General features: G+C 40.9%; 1 protein-coding gene across 9 annotated transcripts in view; it reads left to right on the forward strand.

The window, feature by feature from the left end:
• The window catches only part of RASGRP3 (RAS guanyl releasing protein 3), a 109,914-nt gene that overhangs the window by 83,380 nt on the left and 6,963 nt on the right, over positions 1-19,571 (forward strand). For 8 of the 9 annotated variants that reach the window (XM_070476744.1, XM_020903510.2, XM_020903507.2 and 5 more), the window contains 4 exons: positions 3,360-3,437; positions 7,704-7,820; positions 11,637-11,752; positions 14,414-14,561. In XM_070476744.1, the coding sequence (XP_070332845.1) occupies positions 3,360-3,437; positions 7,704-7,820; positions 11,637-11,752; positions 14,414-14,561 (459 nt within the window). The remainder of the gene's footprint in view (positions 1-3,359; positions 3,438-7,703; positions 7,821-11,636; positions 11,753-14,413; positions 14,562-19,571) is intronic. The other variant, XM_070476770.1, reaches the window with a different exon arrangement.

Here is a 19,571-nt window from a genome sequence, read left to right on the forward strand (position 1 = left end):
GCTGATAGGCTTGGATGTAAAAGCAACAACCTGAAACAGTGTCTCAGAACATTTTTCAGAAACAACCGAACTTAAAATGTTAGACACAAATAGACATTTTAAAAATCCCATTGACAAGCTGCCTCTATTATTAAAAAGGTGTGTAGGAAGTAGAATAGGGCCATGATGCCCAGAGGAGATCCAAGAAAGCAAGTAAGATTGTGACTGGGAAAGCAGAGAGATGGTAGGACTGACCCAGGTGACAGCTCTGTATTCGTGGTTGAACACTGTGGCATTTGGCTGCTATGTTGATTGGAAGCCAAACCCTGCAGTTCCCTTCTGTGTGACCCTCTAAAACAAACTGCAGTGGACACATACTAGCTTGTTTAATCTTCCCAACAATCCTGGGAGGGAACTATTATTGATTCTTATTTTACAGATTGAGACAGACTCTAAAGGCTAAAACTAACACAACTTTGTTAATCAACTATATTCCAGTAAAAAAAAAAAAATTTTTTTTTTAAAGCTTAATGACTTGCTTAGGTTCATACTGCCACTAATAAATGGAAAGCAAACCTTGGAAGAAGACCAAAACAGTTGCATCATGGAGTCAGCTATCTGTTCATTTGACAGAAGAAAATTCCAAGGACGTTCTGTATCTTTTGAAAGAGCATCGCCCCTCCTTGGTGTGTGGCATATTTAGGTTTTTGGTTGGATGGTCTTGCACTGCCATCTTCTCTTCTCTAGCAGATGCCAGTGCCATCACTAGAGGAGGAGTCAGCAGAACAGGAGCATACTCACTAAAGCCCGGGTTAACTCCTGATATCGAGTAATTCAGAAGAAGAAGTCACTCCATTTTCTAGGTAGCATTCACAATGCAAGGTAGCGAACTAGGACAGGGATTATGGGGGCAGAAAAGACAGGTATGCTCTTTGCTTTCGTGAGGCTTGGAGATCAGCAGTCTTTTATTGTGGAATTTACAAAATGGTCAGTGACTTTTCATGGCAGATGTGCTTTATTTGACCTACAAGGACACATAAAAATTTTTTTATTATTAGATGCCAGTGCTTAAAATGGGAGTATTTCATATAACAGTCCAGATGTGTGACTTCTTTTGATAAATTGGAAGATGTGGCAGTTGTTGTCAGACTGATGACAGTTTGCCTTAGCTGAGTAGTGGCTGTCTCCCACCCATCAGAGTTCACATCCACTCCCCCACCCCCCCTTGCTTCCCTAACCCAGAGATCCAGCGTCAGATTCCACTTATCAGCACAAATTTTTCTTATTGTTGGGCTAGGAGGAAAGATCCCCAAGTTAATCACATTGCAAAACTCTTTTGCCAAATACTCTGTTGTACCAATGTCTCTATCACAATCTCCCTTTCACGCATCTTCTTTTACTCCATTATATAGTAGGCTGGCTCCTAAAAGCATTTGTTTGTGACAAGGGGCTAGTTCCTCTCTAGCAAAAAGTCAGGGCCCGGAAGGTGAATACAATGTGCATTCTTTGTGAGCAGGATTTTCCTGATCTGAAATGATACTTGGGTAATTTTGTAGTAAAGTCAGTTGTCAATTTTATTATGCTCAGAAAACACCTTTAGATGACAAAGTCTAGGTAAAGCAATACATGATCAGATGAGTGAAATTCTTAACTTAAATGTTAGATTTAGTAAGCAGAATAGTGACTAGAATGGTCCTCACCATATATTAGGTGGCCGATAAATATTTGTTCAATGAATGCTGCAAGAATGCTGTTTTATAATGCCAGCTTCTTCTTTTTTTTAAATGAGATCAAACAGAAAGATAAATTCTTCAAAGATATCCTTTGCCTCTGAGTTTTCTCTTGCTTCCTTCTTCTTTCTCTTCTCTCTCATTCCATACCCGTACACATTAAGCCTTTATCTAATTTATCTAAACCTTTTTTTAATTGAGTTTTTAAAGTTTGAATTTTTTCCTAGGTAGAAAACGATTTCACTCTTTTGGCTGCGTCGGGTCTTAGTTGTGGCTCTTGCGGGCTGTTTCTTGGTGGTGTGCGTCGTCTCAGCCAGGTGGAATCTTTAGCTATGGCGCGTGGCCTTAGTTCCCCCAACCAAAGATAGAACCTGCGTCCCCTACATTGGAATGCAGATCCTTAACAACTGGACTCCCAGGGAAGTCCCTAAGGTTTTATTTTTAGACGAAATATATTAAAGGAAAATTTTCATGCTTAAATGGTCAGAGAAAGGATAGGGCACATGGTTCTCTTCCCTGATGATGCCATGGTATGATTCATCTTAACAGTGAAAGGCATCTATGGGAATTATCCAGGCTTATTTAAGTCTTATGCATTCTGTTTTAGGTGAATGAGACCATGCATTTTAAGGTCTTATAGATTTTATCTGTACTCTTCAGTCTTGGCGTATGTTGTCATCCTTGCCTATCCTGTTTTTTCTCTCGGAAGGTCCCAGTTTACAAATTCCTCTGTGAATCCATTCTGATCTTTTCAGTCTTCCGTGGTCCCTCCACACAATGATAAGAGTAGTTTTAGTAGCTGTAACAATAACAATGACAGCAACAACATCAGATTACATTTCCTGAGATTTCACTGTGTACCAGACCCTGTGTGAAGTTGTCTACATGCAGTACTTCATTTGATCCTGATAAAAATCCAGTTAGATAAGGGATTTTTGTGATCGTTCCCATTTTATAGAAGTGGAAACTAAAGGTCAGAGAGAAAACAACTGGCTCAGGGTCACAGGGTTAACCAGAGACAGGCTTAGGATTTGAGCTCAGGTCTCCAAAACCTCTCCGCCATGCTTATACACGCTGCTCCATGAAAAGTTCCTACAGCACTTATTGTGGGACAGCTTCCTCGCATCTAGCTTGTGTTGCCTTTTGTTGATATGAATGTATCTTTTTGTGTTCAGGTCCTATTTATTCAGATAATGAGGGCAGAAATGACTTTATACCATTTTGTATCACCAGAACCTAGCACAATGCTCGGAAATAATAGAAACCTTTTAATTGCTCCTTTATATCTAGAGTTCTCTAATCAAACCTCTAAGACAGCACTGATTCCGTGTCCAAGTCTTATTTTATGTACTTGTCCTATTCTATAACATCAAGGATTCCTGATCTCTGGCTCTTAGGAGCTTGGTTCTTAGGAGCTGCTCAATAATTATTGAGAAATTGAATCAATGGTTCTTAAATGCTGATGACCATACTAGGTTTAACTTTTTTCTTTTTGAAATTTCATTTTCCACCTCAGCATGCTATCTTTTTAGTGTTCTACATTCAGTTCACTGCATTGGCCCCAAGCATTTGGTTTGAAGAAATTTAACCAATGTAAATAAGTAAATAAATAATTCAGCATTCTGATTTATCCCTTTTAATTTGTTGTAGCTTTCTCTGGACCTCTATCACACAGAAGATGATATTTACAAACTATCACTGGTTCTGGAGCCTAGAAATTCTAAATCGGTAGGTATTGCGTTCTCTCTAAGGATTAGTGATAAACACCATTATTTGTCATTTATAATAATTGCCCATTACAACAGTGCTATGTGGTCCAAAGATTGAGGAATTTAAAAAATCTATATTCTCATTTTACCAGTGGAACAGCTCAGCCCTGACAGATAATTATCTCTTCACTTCACAGGCTAACAAAGAAAAACATCATTTCCAATTACTCTGTTTTATTCTTGATCTTCCATGTTCCTTCTGAGAACTACCTACATATAGGGTTAAAAAAAAAGAAGTGGTAACAATAACTCGTCTTAATGTTAAAGATCATTCTGACTCTTCCAGGCTTTTTTAAAAGCCTATTCAACATAAAATTAGATTTAGTAAATGTTAAATACCCTAATCATAAATCACAAATTTCTCTACTAATGATTGACCCAACTCAGAATTTCAATATCTCATTAGGATAGCACCTCACTTAATTGATAGTTGACTCTTAGTAAAGAAACATTATACAATGAGTTGAAGAAATTGTATTACTGAGTGTACATGGCTCATTACTTTTAGCAAGCAGACTGTAGCTCAGATATGTTTTACACTGGGAAGAAAAATATTAGGATGAATATGAAATTTACAATAAGGATGAAGTTTGCATGATGAAGAAAAAATTTCTATCTGTTTCTTATATATATATATCCTGAGATCAGTTTTCTTACAAATGTCTCATTCATTACCTCCATTCCAGTTGAGTTCTGTGGTGTGTTGCCAGCAACTCTAGGCTCCAAGTCTGTCCATCTGTTAATACCCACTACGATTCTGAACCATTGAACTGAAAGAGGCAGAATGACTGTGAATGTTGTTCACAGTGAAGGGCAGGTGGGAGAGCATAAACTTGAGTCTGAGTCAGTTGACCTAGTAGCATCTGTTCTTAAAATAATGAGTGGTGTTTCCATCTCTATGTTCCCTCCTTGCCAGTCCCAAGAGGCTAATCTTCTGGGGACATTGCAGAACGCAGCCTTAGGGGAAGATACAGCACAGACAAAGGGAGGCATTAGGGCCAGACTCTTCAAAATTAGCATGATAAAGAGAGCTAGAAAGAAAGGTGGACTTCCCAGGTGATGCAGTGGTAAAGAATCTGCCTGCCAATGCAGGAGATGATGGTTTGATCCCCAGGTTGGAAAGATCCCCTAGAATGAGAAATGACAACCCACTCCAGTGTTCTTGCCTGGGAAATCCCATGGACAGAGGAGACTGGCAGGCTACAGTCCATGGGGTCACAAAGAGTCGGACACAACTGAGCACAAATACAAGCAAGAAAGAAAAGTAATGTTACTGAAGGAGGGAATTCATAAGCTTCTCTTTCATTCCATAGCTCTGGTGAGATGAAGCTGTCCTGTACGTGCACACACAGCATTGCCACCTCCTGACACCTTCCTTTATCTGTAACCAGGCATCTTAATTGCTGCCTGTTGGTTGTTGAATGCCTGGCAGGTCATAATATGTATGTTATCTCATTGACTCTGTTAAGCAATGAGATAACTCACAGAGTCTAGTAAGCATAGGTATCTTCGACACAGCCAGTAAGCAGGAGAATTTGGATTCCTCTTGGGACTGTCTGGCTTCATCACCTGTGCTTTTTCCTATGATGCTTCTCATCATTTCCCCACCATCTCTTGTTCAGAAGCAGCGTAGGACCATGTTAGCATACATGCCTGATTTGTGCCCTTTAGATTTACTTTATTTTCAGTATCAAGTTTTGCCAATTTTAGGAGATATTTCCATCATATATATATGTATATATATAAAAATCTTTAAAAAAGTATTTTTTTATTTGATTGCACCAGGTCCCAGTTGTGGCAGATGGGATCTTTAGTTGCAAAACATGGGATATAGTTCCCTGACCAGGAATTGAACCTGGGCCCCCTACATTGGAAGCATGGAGTCTTAGCCACGGGACCACCAGGGAAGTCCCAAAAAAGTATTTTTATCTCTTATCAAAGCAGAAGCTTTTGAAGACCTTTCCAAGTGCTAAAATCCTGTGTTGTTTAGTCGCTCAGTCATGTCCAACTTTTTTATGACCCCATGGGCTGTAGCCCACCAGGCTCTTCTGTCCTTAGGATTCTCCAGGCAAGTATACTGGAGCGGGTTGCCATTTCCTTCTCCAGGGGAATCTTCCTGACGCAGGGATCGGACCCGTGTGTCCTGCATTGGCAGGCATATTCTTTACCACTCCACCAGGGAAGCCCCCTAAAATGAAAATTCTATGAACACACATTTCCCAATCCCTTTCTGTCTCTTCTCTAAGTGGAATGTCATCCTATTTTGTATTTAGTGTTTGATGCGTGTTGGGAAGTAGCGAACAATTTCCAGTCAAGATTATTACTGAGAGCCTGTGGCTTTAGCGTGCTTAAAGGTAGAGCTGGCCGACCTCACCTACTTAGTCTCAGAGCTTCTTGACCTTTTTCTGTTCACAATGGCATCCTCTGTGCCTCCCTAGTTTTTGTTTTACTTCATGTCTCAGCTTTTTCATGCTAGCTCTAGGTCAAAAGAAATGCCTTATATTTCTACTCATAGAATAGTTAGGTCCAGGCAACTAAATATGTATAAATATTGATATTCTAATGACTTAGTACCTGCTTGAAAAACACACACTGAAAAAGATATTATTTTTACTTCATTCTTAAATAACCACAAATACTAATGTTAGGCATTGTTCAAATTCTTAAATCTTGAAATCATATTGATACTGTTATCCTTATTGCTTGTTCCAGATTGGCTTTTTGCTTCACAAAGATATGATATCATTGGTAGAAACATAGCATGATTTAATGGGTGAATTTTGTAGTTTGTGTGGAGTCCGACAACTGTTGAGTATAGCTATATTTCCCTTGGAAGTTTGAAATATCTTCTGGTATCCCTCTGAGTTTATGATAGTGCTTTGGGGAGAGGGTACCCCCCTCCTTGACCAAGTACCAAGGGAGCCAAGGGTTTAGTCCTTTGTCATATCAACAAGATGAAAGACTTGACCGAAAGAGCCGAGATGGGAGTGTGTGTGTGTGAGAGAGAGAGACTGTGTGAAAGGGTGACCATATTCAGATGGCAGATATTTTTTGTTTTATTTGCAGCCCACATCCACCTCACAACATTAGTAGAGGCGTAAAACCATATAGTTACACCTCAGCTCCCCTTGCAAAAATGTTTGTTCCAAACTCAGTGTCCAATTAAAAAAAAATCTGCTAATGCATGTTTGTATGTAGGCACCAGAAAAAATATTTCATTGTGTGAGAGTCCAAGGGAGCGGACACAACGTGCACAGCACTCTTGGCTGGGCTCCTGATAGGACTGTGTTTTGTGCTTGTGTCGTATAAACGTGTTATGCATTATTGCCACCATCTTCTCACATGCTTAAGTGAAAATATCTTGCAAGAAGGTGGTAACACCTTTGGAGAAAACAAGTTGCACCGAAGAGGGCTCAAGGGAGCTAGTGATTATTCCAACCATCAAGAAGTGATTAAGCATATTGAGAGAGATGCTGGCAAGATGACATAAACTTGGCTGTGCACTGCTGCCTGCTTGCTGCACACACCTAATCTATCACTAGCCCTGAGTATTAAAGAATTAGATAACTGGTGTTTCATAGGCTTTCCACTATACACAAAAACAAAAACAAAAAAACTGTATGGAATGTTATAGAGATGTTTACCAGTGTTTTAGTATTATTTAGGGAACTTGGAAAGGATTTTTGGATGACCTGGATGAGCAATGTTTTTTCCCACCTAAAATAATGCAATCTAGGCTCCAGCTAAACAAAACACACTATCCAAATATGTACTTGGTTACAGATTAGATTCTACCGACAAAATATTCCATTAACAACGTTTTCGTTGATGTTTGTTTTAAAAGCATTTAAGTGCGACACAAATATAATTTTCTACTGATGTGAACATGCAAAACTCACATGTCTTTCTCAGTGTCCCTGGTCCAGATTGCTCAAAGTCCCAGATAAAGTTGAAAAACGTGTGTGTTTTCCATGTGTAAAATAGCTAGCTAGTGGGAAGCTGCTGTCTGGCACAGGAAATTTAGCTTGATCCTCTGTGATGACCTAGAGGGGTGGGCTGAAGGTGGAAGGTGGGAGGCAGCCAGAAGAAGGAGGGGATATATGCACACATAGAGCTGACTGACGTTGTTACACAGCAGAAACTAACACAACACTGTGAAGCAATCATACTCCAATTTAAAAAATTAATCAAAAAACTTTTTTTTAATGTGTGTGTTTTCTGTCAGCAGCCTACCTCCCCTACAACGCCCACCAAGCCTGTGGTGCCCCTGGAGTGGGCCTCAGGAGTGATGCCAAAGCCAGATCCTACAGTCATCAACAAGCACATAAGGAAATTAGTTGAGGTAAGTGAGCCCTAGGAGGCCCCTTTCTCTTTCCAGAATGTTCTCTGGTACCAGCCTAGGTATCAGCTGGAGTCCATTAAAACAGCCCTCTGGCAGGTAGGAGAAATTCAACAGACACTTAGCTCTGCCTGGCCATGGTTTCTGGGGGAAGACTCTCCCAGGAAGTCCCCCTTTTCTCCTTTCTTTCTGTGGGTTCTCACTTGTCGAAATACTCACAGCTACTTAGAATTCCTGTCTTCCCCAGGCATTTGGCACATTTGTCATTGCCCTTGCAACCCAAAGGACTGTTTGAAGGTTAGAATCTACTCATTAAAAATCCACATGGGGGGGCTTTCCTGGTGGTCCAGCGGTTAAGAATCCTCCTTCCAATGCAGAGGATGCGGATTTGATCCCTGGTGGGGGCACTAATATCCCACAGGCCGCAGTGCAGTTAAGCCTGTGAGCTGCAACTTCTAAGCCCGTGTGCCACAATGAAGACCCAATGCAGTCAAAAAACAAACAAGAAACAACCCACGTGGATCAAAATAAAATGCTTGATAAATTGCTTACCTGAGGGTAGGAGGAAAATCCTGCAAGGTAAATCATTTCCTCAGCTTTGTATGTTTAGAGGTCTGTGACACAGCAACATAATACCATTTAGGTCAGAAATATCACTTAATGAAGAGCGAGATGATGTTAGAGTTTTCCATGGAAAAAAAGAGTAGATGCACCAATGTGGGGAAGATGGAAAGCACCTTTCTCAGGCACTAGAAACTGTGATTATTGATTACACATCTACCTTCGAGGATCAGTATATCCTCAGGTGCAATAGAAACAAGTCTTTGGTGTAGAATGTACTCTTTGCTGGGAAAGAATGTTGACAGAAAAAGAATGTTCTACATCTTGGATCATCCACAAAACCATAAGGTGCTGATAGAAAAGTTTCATGGAGCATGTGAGGCAGAAAGGGAGTAAGGGGTGAGGGAAGATGATGAGAAAGCCATAAGGTCCAGTGGGGATGACATGATGATGTGGTAGTGACAGACCCCACTTGGAGCCAGGAAAAGTGGGCAGAGGATCCAGGGACATGGAATTGTGGCTCAGGAAAGTCTAGAATCAAGAAATAAAAGAGGTATTCTCTCTCCTACTCTTATGTCTGCTTTTCTCTGAATGCTCACTCCATTCTGTGCAGACAGGCCTTCTTTGCTCCACATGGGGAGTCTATTTTGCCCCTCAGTACTTTATATCTTTTCTCTAATTCCAATTTCATGGGGGAAGGTTGACCCAGTTTTGATAGGTTGAATACCACCAATTTAATCAAATAAATGACTGGGTTTTACTTGAATTTCCATAATGAGTTTTATTCCACAAAAAAATCTTACACTGTCCATATAAATATGGGTATTAAAAGATACATTGTAAGCCTCCATAATAGTTAAATTTTAAGCAGTTTTGATTTGAATAAGCACTGAAAGTGAAACTTACAAAAAAGTTCAGTTATCTATGGATAAAGTTACAATGATGCCAAACAGTCATATTTTAATGAAGTAATTTGTTCATTTATTCATTGCCTACGTCCCAAAATACTTCTGAATCAGCCTGCAACCTAAGGCAATAAAGATAAAATATAATAGAAACCACAGGGAAAGAGAGAGCGATTCATTACAGCTAGACTCTAAGTCAAGTATTTGCATACATGTGTTTGCAGGGAGAACTCACAAATTTTTTTTAAATCCTAAGAGGGCAATAGAAAATTCTTTTTTATTTTTCTCTGATTATAAAGAAAGCCAGGGGAATTCCATTGGAAGTCCAGTGGTTAGGACTTAGCACTCTCACTGGCCCCAGGTTCAGTCCCTGGTTGGGGAATTAAGATCTCACAAGTCATGCGGTAAGGCCAAAAAAAAAAAAAAAGCCAGAAACATTGTGAATATTAACATATTACATAAAACATAGAAAGTAGAAAGTTTTACTTTCAGGTCTTGGTATTTCTTCTGCCTAGGGATAATCACTGATAACTTGTAGATGATCTTGTATGACTTTATTCTACTTCCTCCATACATACACACATGTGCGCATATATACATGTATATCTTTGAGCAAACTTGTTTAAGAATTCTGAGTTCTTATATATAGATCTGTTTCTGGACTGTACTGTCTCTACTAAGTTATAATACCATTTTGTTTTGGCTAATGTAGCTTTGATTTCTGATAAGGTACACTGTCTCTCATTACTCCTCAGTTTTTTTATTTGAAGTATAATTGACCTTCTAGGTGTTCTAGGTATTTGACATTTCTACACATTATAAAATAATCACCATAGTAAGTCTGGTTACCAACTGTCACAATACAACGATATTAAAATATTATTGACTGTATTCCCCAAGCTGTGCTTTCCATCCCATGTCATTTGTAACTGGAAGTTTTCACCTCTTAATTTCTCTTGCCTATTCTTTCATCCTCCCACTCCCCTCACCTCTGGCAACCACCTGTTTGTTCTTTGTATCTATGAGTGTTTCTGTTTTATTTTGTTTGTTCATTTGTTTTTTGAATCCTACATATAAGTGAAATCATATGATATTTGACTTTCTTTGCCTGACTTATTCCACTTAGCATAATATTCTAAAGTCTTTCCATGTTGTCAAATAATGGCAAGTTTGCATCCTTTTTTTATGGCTGAATCTATTCCAGTTTATTCATATATCACATCTTCCTTATTCACTCAACATTTAGGTTGCTTCCATATCTTGGTTATTGTAAATAATGCTGGAATGAACATAGGGGTGTATATGTCTTTTCAAAAACAAATATTTTTGTTTTCTTTGGAAAAAATACATAAAAAGGAATAGATGGATTGTATGATAGTTCTATTTTTAATTTTTTGAGGAGCCTCCTTACTGTTTTCATAGTGGCTGCACCATTTATAATCCCACCAGAAACAGCACATGAGGGTTCCCTTTTCTCTGTATCCTCAACAACAGTTGTTGTTTGTTGTCTTTTTGATAAGAGCCATTCTGACAGGTGTGAGGTGGTATCTCATTGTGGTTTTTATTTGCATTTCCCTGAGATGAGCGATGAGTGATATTGAACATTTTTTCATATGTCTGTTGACCATCTGTAAATCTTCTTTAGAAAAATGTCTATTCAGGTCCTCTGCCTTAAAAAAAAACTTTTTTTGGTCAGTTCTTTGTATATTTTGAATGTTATCCTCTTTTCAGATGTATCATTTGCAAATAACTTCTCCTATTCAGTAGGTGGCCTTTTCATTTTGTTGACATTTCCTTCCCTGTGCAAAAGCTTTTTAGTTTGATATAGTCCCAGTTGTTTGATTTTGCTTTTGTTTCCCTTGCCTGAGGTCATCACTCCTCATCTTTAACAATTTTAGGCTATTTTCAACATGTTACTTCTAGAGGAACTTTAGAATTAATTTGTTCATTTGAAACAAATTCCCACTGGGATTTTTATTGGAATTGTATTACATGTATACTTTGATTTTGAGATAATTTAACATTTAAAGTTTCACTTTCTATTGTCATGGTGTTGGTATTTGTAAATTCACCAGCCTCACTCCTACTCAATCCAGAGGTCTCGGTTTAGACCTTGCTTTCTTCAGGAAATATTTTAAAATTTGTCTCCACCTCCCCTCATAGCATTCTGCCTTTATCTTCAGCATCGCACTTATCTCATTATACCATAAAGGCCTCTCAATTTTGTTATCTCCCCCTACATTTCAAGCTCATTGATAGAAAAAATAATATGCTTAATTATGCTTTCCCAATAACAAGTTCAGAGGCTGCCTTATAAATAGTCATTCAATAAATATTTGTCTTTCCTTTGCAGTCTGTGTTTAGGAACTATGACCATGACCATGATGGGTATATTTCCCAAGAAGACTTTGAAAGTATAGCTGCCAATTTTCCCTTCTTGGATTCCTTTTGTGTGCTGGACAAAGATCAGTAAGTTTAATTTTGTTATATTATAATGCAGCTCTTCTGAAGCAGAAAATTACTATCAAAGGAGAGCAGAGAAGTCTTTCTCTAATTTATATCCTAAAAGCATTGATCCCATGATTTAATGAGATATGTCTAACTTTTTGCTGACTTTTTCTTGGTGTCCATGAACATGACTGGTTGGATAGAATCACAAGGCAGATCACATCGTTAGTGTTAAGTAGAGGGTCACGTGCAAATTAGCCCAGCTCTCCATTTCACATATTGCTGCTACCACTTAGCAGATGAACTATCATCAACCCCCAAACCTCCAGCAAGAAAAGAATAGAGGCTAATTATAGTTAGGTCTAGTACAGTAGAGTCTTCATCATCGCTGGACCAGGGAGTAATCTTAAAAATCATCAAGTAAGTAAGATTTTTTTTTTTTAGATTACTTACAGTGTTCAGCTACAGGTGAGCAGGTGACAGGTACAGATAGCCAGAAAGTGTCCAGGCTTTGTTTTTGTCTTTGCTAGCTCAAATGCTGTCTTGAGAAACAAAGGAAAAATATGTTTCTCTTTAGCTTCAAGTGATTTGTGAGAGATTAAGTAACTTTAGAGGCTAAAACATGGATCATTAAATTTTTTAAAAAATTTTAAATTGGCAAGAAACTCTAATATTTGTTGGTGTGAGAAATTCTTAAAAAGTTAAACCTGTAAATGATTCAGCACAAGGAAAGCCTTGGTAATTTATCATAAGCATCTTAAAATCTTAATCTAGCTTCACTGGATAACTAGATCAGAGAAATACTTTTAAAATATTTATATAATTTTAAAATAAATTATTAGAAACATAAACTTCTTTTATAAAATCAAATTTAAATTATCTGCTGACTACCCACTTCTTCCCTGTTTGTTTCTGTTGGTAACATGTATATAGAATGTGAACTTAATGAATGTGAATGTGAACTTAAAAGCACTTTCCAGTCTTCATTTTTTTTCTCTGCCATTCTTAGGATGGAACTGAGTCTGTCCCAGCAAATACATGTATTTTTTTCCTAAAAATATAATAATCTTCCCTAAAAATGAAGGTTTAAAGCATCCCTACATGATTTCTTGTCAGACATGCTTAGATACGTTGATTTTGAGAGGAAAGTGGACCATCCAGGAGAAGATTCTAGCAGGTTGTTGAAGATATGGCACCAAGATTCAAGAGAACAGTCAGGGCAGGAGACATAGATAGTCAGGTCTTCAGTCCAGTGGTGTGAGCTAGAGTCCCAGGAGTGTGAGCACATTCTGATGGGAAAGTTTATTATTTTAATTAAAAAACATGCTTATCTCTTGGCCCCACTACACAGCATGTGGGATCTAGTTCTCAGACCAGGGATCCAGTCCACACCCCCTGCAGAGGCAGCACAGAGTCTTAACCACTGGACCATCAGGGAAGTCCCTCTGATTGGAAACTTTAGAGGAACGTGAGCTGGGGCCTGGGAATGTGGCTTCAGGGACTCCTCTCCCCACGTGCAGAAGCTGAAAGACATGGATCCTTCAGAAGAGCTAGAGAAGGAGGCGCAGAGGAGGCGGAAGGGAGCCATGGCTACATGGAATCACTGGGAGCATGGAGAAGGGATGTCAAAAACGGGGAGTCCTGTCCCCATGTCACGTGCTGCCAAGAGGTCAGCAAGTTCAAGGAATGGGAAAAGGCCACTGAGGATGTTACTGTGACAGCTTCAGTAGAACGGTGAATTAGAAACCTGATTATTTGGAGGAAAAGAGTAATTGAAGGAAATGGAAAAAATGTCTACTGAATACTCCTCCGAAAAACTTCAGGAGTAAGAGAGAAAAGACAAGTGTTGGAACTGGAGGCAGGAGTAAGGAAAGACCTTTTTAAGGAGGAGACGTCCTGAGTGTGTTTGTAAACAGAAGGAGTGGCTGATAAGATGGAGCAGAACTTAGAAGGAGCAGTGTCCTGGAGACGGGGGTGGGGGGGGTTGGAGGTGGGAGAATGACCCCAAGAAAGGACAGATGAGAGATAATGGAATTCTGAATCGGCACAGAAGGATGTGGTCTTCAACACATGCTGATGTAGCGAGAAGGTGACATGAATTTCACCTATGTCAGTGGATTTGATGGGGTCTTTTGGTAAACAAGGAGTCAGGGTGTGCAGTGGTAGGTGGAACCAGAGGTTCTATGTGAAGAAGATTTGGGAGAATCACTCTAGTGAATAGTCTGTGTGCCAATAAGACATAAATGAAAAGGTTACCAATGGTAGTGATCTGGACGACATCAGGTGGAAAAGTTTGAGAATGGTAGGTCCAGTTATCATGATTTTCTGCCTTTCTCCAGCAACTTGATTCTTGCAAACCCTATTATGAGGCAAAGGCTAGAAAGGAGATGTCCTTCTGGAAGCTACTATTAGTAATGAAGAAGACTTTCTATGCTACAGTGCACAGGTCACCACCAGCCAACCCCAGCCCCCCAGCCCACACACACTCTGCTTACTAAGAAAGCCTTTGCCACTGAAAGCCGTCCTTTAAGGTCCTCTCCTTTCGGATGTGAATGTGTGAACAGGATAGCGGACATTCCCACCTGCTTTGGTCACAGAGGTTTGGGAGGCGAGTGATTTAAGTGTGGCAACGACTGAGTGGCATGTGTTTAAAGAGCCCTCTGTTCTCGGTTCTCTTCACAGGGATGGCCTAATCAGTAAGGATGAGATGATGGCTTACTTCCTGAGAGCTAAGTCCCAACTACACTGTAAAATGGGACCAGGATTTGTCCATAATTTTCAGGAGATGACCTATCTCAAGCCAACCTTCTGTGAACACTGTGCAGGATTTGTAAGTCTGTTTTTCAGTGTTTTCACTTGTATGTGGTGATCTGTGCAGTATTCTGAGAATGCGGGAAAATGGTCCAATAACAGAGTCCACGGTCTGTCTTAGATCATGTAAACCACGATGGCTCCCTGAAATGAAACATTCGATTAAAAGCAAGAGCTGCAGGTTGAGCTCGGAGAAGGCAATGGCAGCCCACTCTGGTACTCTTGCCTGGAAAATCCCATGGAGGGAGGAGCCTGGTAGGCTGCAGTCCATGGGGTCGCAAAGAGTCTGACACGACTAAGCGATACACTTTCACTTTTCACTTTCATGCATTGGAGAAGGAAATGGCAGCCCACTCCAGTGTTCTTGCCTGGAGAATCCCAGGGATGGGGGAGCCGGGTGGGTTGCTGTCTATGGGGTCGTACAGAGTTGGACACGACTGAAGCGACTTAGCAGCAGCAGCAGCAGCAGGTTGAACTACACTTTTTCTAGGAATGCAGGGCTGGTGAAGACAGGGAAGGTTGGTTAGGACTATTAACTCAAGAGAGCAGTTTGACTGTTCTTACCTGCCAGGGGAAGGTTCTACCCACTGAGCCCTGGCAATCATCACTAAGTGTGTACAACTAAGTGGGGTATTTCTCATAGCCAGCTCTTCCCAGTTCTTGTTTTATATGGTGTCAATCACTAGAGATCTATCATGACATGGCTCAGTAATTCAAAGCTCAGAAAGGAAAAAAAAAAAATCTTTTCAAAGATGAGGTGGTTATAATAATAAATAACATTTACTTGGAATTTGACAGGAATGAACTACTTAGAGACATTAGTGTAATTGATCCTCATAACTAGCCCATGAGGTGGGCATTTTACTTTCCCCATTTGTGTATGAATGGAGGGAGGTCCAGAGTGGATAACCCAATTCTCCCCAGATTTCACAGCCAATAATGATTAGAGCTGAGACTCAAATGCAGGTATTCTGGTTGTACCTACAGCACTGCAACAAAGGAAGGCTGTACACATCATTTCCTGCATTTGATGATTCTTTGGCAGCTAAGATCAGGTTTGGCCTTGGTATTAAACAAAGACCCTTGAGCTCTGAACATCTTCTAGTTGATATCCTAGTAATAAAAGATGGAAAATGTGGTACCTACACGAGGGTAGCCCAGCAGCCAGATGACAGGCATTTGTTCAAGTGCCAACTCAGTTTTGTTAGCTTCATTCAGCAGTCATGTCCCGCTGTGGACCCACACGAAATTCATAGCTGATATCCTATAAGCTCCCACTAAATTACATTTTCCCCTTTCATTCTTTTAAAAAGACAGTTTAATATTTATTTATTTACTTTTTGTCTGTGGCAGATCTTAGTTGAAGCAGGCAAGTACTTCATGCCACACATGGACTTCTCTCTAGTTGTACTGCATGGGTTCAGTAGTTGCAGTCAGCTCGCTTAGTTGCCCTGAGTCATGTGGGATCTTAGGTCCTTGATCAGGGATTGAAACCCCATCCCCTGCATTGCAAGGCAGAGTAACACTAGACTACCACTTTCATTCTTGAATAACTGGCTTTGAGGAGCTGAAGGGCAGGAGTTTCTATTCAAGCATCCCTCTGAGAATGGATACATTTAGAGGCAGTGGTTACATCAAAGATGGCCCCATGTGATCATAGCAGCCTCTGTGGTCAAGGGGCAAGGCCAGCTAACAGCTCTCTTCGCCCACCCCAGGGAAAGAGGGGTTCTCTTATCAGTTACGCCATTGGGATTGCATCACCTGACCACTTGATCATCAAACAAATACATCTCCTTTTTCATGTTTCTCTCTTCTGAGGGGGACTCTTGCCTGTGTCTAGACCTGAAAAATGCTCGAGTGGGATGGAGCCATGTGCAACTCTCTACTGCAGAGGGAGGCCCAGGGAATTTCTTTGGCCAGGGCCCGGCTCAGCCAAAAGTCGAGACTTTGACCCTGGCATGGTGTGAGAGTTGGTAGGTCCTTATCAAATCTCAAGGTCTTATCTCTGCTCCCCAGTGCTTCTGGATGTCTCTCCCTTCCATGGAGGCACAGGTTCTGTAGAAGCAACAAGGTAGGATTCTTGGAGCTTCCACACTCCCCTCCTCAACTCATCACAATACATTTGCTGCACTAGGTTTTAGATGCAGCTGTGATCAGGTAGAACGCTCTGGACTTGGAGTCCAGAACTCTGAATCTCAATTCTTCCCTTAATTCTATGTCCTTGACCAAGTTATAGATCATCTCTGAGTCTCTATTTTCCTATTTGTAAGAGAGGGTTAAGACTTACCTGTCATGTTGTTGTGATGAGTAAATGATATCAGATGTTGCATGCCTCAGAGCTCAAAGTAAATCCTTCTCTCTTTGTTTTTTAGTGTGCCTTGATACTTTTGGAGTTTAATTGAAATTAACTCATTTATAGTTATAATAGCCCTTTTTACTTTCCAAAATACATTAATTTCATTGCTACAATTTGAGTTGATCTTTACACGGGCATATTTTAAAAAAAACCACCTCATTGGTTTTCAAAGGGATTTATAAAATATCATGTTCTACATGGGCATTGAAGGGACTTATGGGGGAATAGAAGGAACTATCTTTTAGTGCCTGGACCACATACTTTTGAAATAAATTCCATTTTGAGGGTAAGGAAGGCAAACAGACACTGCTTGAAATACATTGATTTTAGAATTAGAATTCCAAAGCTGAAAGAGTTTTGCTAATTCCCTTACTTTGAACTCCGGAGAAGTTAAGTGACTTCCCTAAGGTCACATGGATCATGAGCAGCAGAATCATGACTCATATTCATATCTCCTGATGCCCAGTCCAGTGCTCCTTCCACCACAAACAATCACCCCTACAAGAGCCTGAGATCTCATAGTCAAAGGGCTGTGGGAAGTATCCTCTCCTGTCCTTGGCTTGTGTGCTGATCCAGAGCCTTTTTCTGCCTCCTGTTGTCTCCTGGTTCTTAAGGAAGCATTAGCAAGCAATGCTCTGACTTGCCCTCATCATGGGTCTCATGCTTGACTTTATCTTTTTCAGCAGTTTAGCAGTTTCTGCAGCTGTGCTAATAACATGCTATAGCCAGATAATCAAATGCTTCTGAAACCTTATCCTCTCTTGTCCTAGTTCAGTGGTTTTTGCTCTGATCTCATGCAAAACACCCAGGATCCATGGCTTCCTATCTTTCCTCAAGTGACACATTCTTCACCTTCTTTCCCTACTGACTGGCTATGAGATCTTGTCAAGTGACTTCACCTCTCTGCAGCTCAGTCTCCTTATCTGTAAAAATGGTATAATTATCATTACCTATCTCATAAGGATCTGGAGGAGGGTATGGCAACCCACTCCAATATTCTTGCCTGGAGAATCCCCAGGGACAGAGGAGCCTGGCAGGCTATAATCCATGGGGTCACAGAGTCAGACATGAAGAGTGACTAAGCACAGGGATATTGTGAGCAGAAAATGAATTGCTACACATAGCTTACTCATTACTCACTTTGTGAAACTGCCTTTCACATAGCAAGAGTTCATTCAATGCTATCACTGTTATTTTTCTTATTACAAAGACCAAGGGCTCTGTGAGGAAACATTTTCTCATACCCACAAAGTTTCCCAGATGTGGGGCCTTGCAAAGTATTTGACTTCCTGCATCATGACACTCACCTTTTATAAAAGGGAAGCAAACTTAATTATCATAAATATCCTTACAGCTCTGACAGATGTGATTGGCCTACCTACCCACATCCTTTTCTGCAGTGACACCTCCCCATTCCTCTTCCAGTCATCTGAGACACCTGAGGCCTTGCTTCCAGTTAGTTGTCTTAATAATCCTTCCTGTCTCCAAGGCAAAATGTTACCTTGTCCCAAGAGACATTTGTAATGTTTTCTGAAGGAACAAATTACTTTTCAGGCTCAAAGGAATCACTCTCCACTGGTGGGATTTCCTTGTCAGAAAGAGAGTAAGGCGCAACCTTCCTACTGCCTTGAATCAGCAGCTACTTTCTCTTCTCCTAGGGCCATGATGCCCACACTCAGGGCATTGTTCTCCTATAACACATTGTGCACAACACCCCCGTCTGTGTCAGTAGCCCCTACCAGGCCTGTTTCTATCAAAATGATTTCACTAGGTAGATATCAGTCACTCAGCCTAACCACAAAGAGGTTAGGAATGGAGCTTCTCCAACTTTAGGGCTAAGCCCATTTAATTCATCCATGCTCCCTGCTCCTGATGTCCCTGGTTCCCATATGCAAGGGCTGCAGGAGGCCTGAGAAAGAACGTGGGAAGCGCCCTTCTTCATGGAGGTTACAGCGAGGCAGAGGCTTGTGAGGACAGTCACCACAATAATAATCCTCAAGTGCCTGGGCAGACCCTCCCTTGGCACTTCCTCCATCCCACTTCTACCTGAGTTGGCACAGCCTGGGCACAGACCACACCCCGGGCACATGGAGAGAATAATGACATGAACAGATGCAAGATCTTTTCCTCTTTTGTGTTCCATCAAGGCAGAAAAGCTTCTCAGAAAATAACCAAGCAATATTCAAATACTTTAGTAGGATGGCTTGCTGGGTTGCTTACTTTCCCGTGCTGTGTGCTGTGCTGTGCCTAGTTGCTCAATCGTGTCCCACTCTTTGTGACCCTGTGACTGTAGCCCACCAGGCTCCTCAGTCTATGGGGATTCTCCAGGCAACAATACTAGAGTGGGTTGTCATGCTCTGCCCTGGGGGATCTTCCCACCCCAAGCATCGAACCCAGGCCTCCCCATTGCAGGTGGATTCTTTGCCGTCTGAGCCAGCAGGGAATCCCAAGAATACTGGAGTGGGTAGCCTGTCCCTTTGTCGGGGGAACTTCCCCACCCAGGAAACGAACCGGGGTCTCCTGAATTGCAGGTGGATTTTTCACCAGCTGAGTTACCCAGGAAACCCTTAATTTCCTGTAGGGGGCGCCAGAGCAGTGTGAATTGGAAGGTTGGGACTAGATGTGCGTGCACTGCCACGCGTGAAACACAGCTAGTGGGAACCCACGGCACAG

This window comes from Odocoileus virginianus, chromosome 2 (genome assembly GCF_023699985.2).
Source record: "Odocoileus virginianus isolate 20LAN1187 ecotype Illinois chromosome 2, Ovbor_1.2, whole genome shotgun sequence".
Taxonomy (NCBI): Eukaryota; Metazoa; Chordata; class Mammalia; order Artiodactyla; family Cervidae; genus Odocoileus; species Odocoileus virginianus.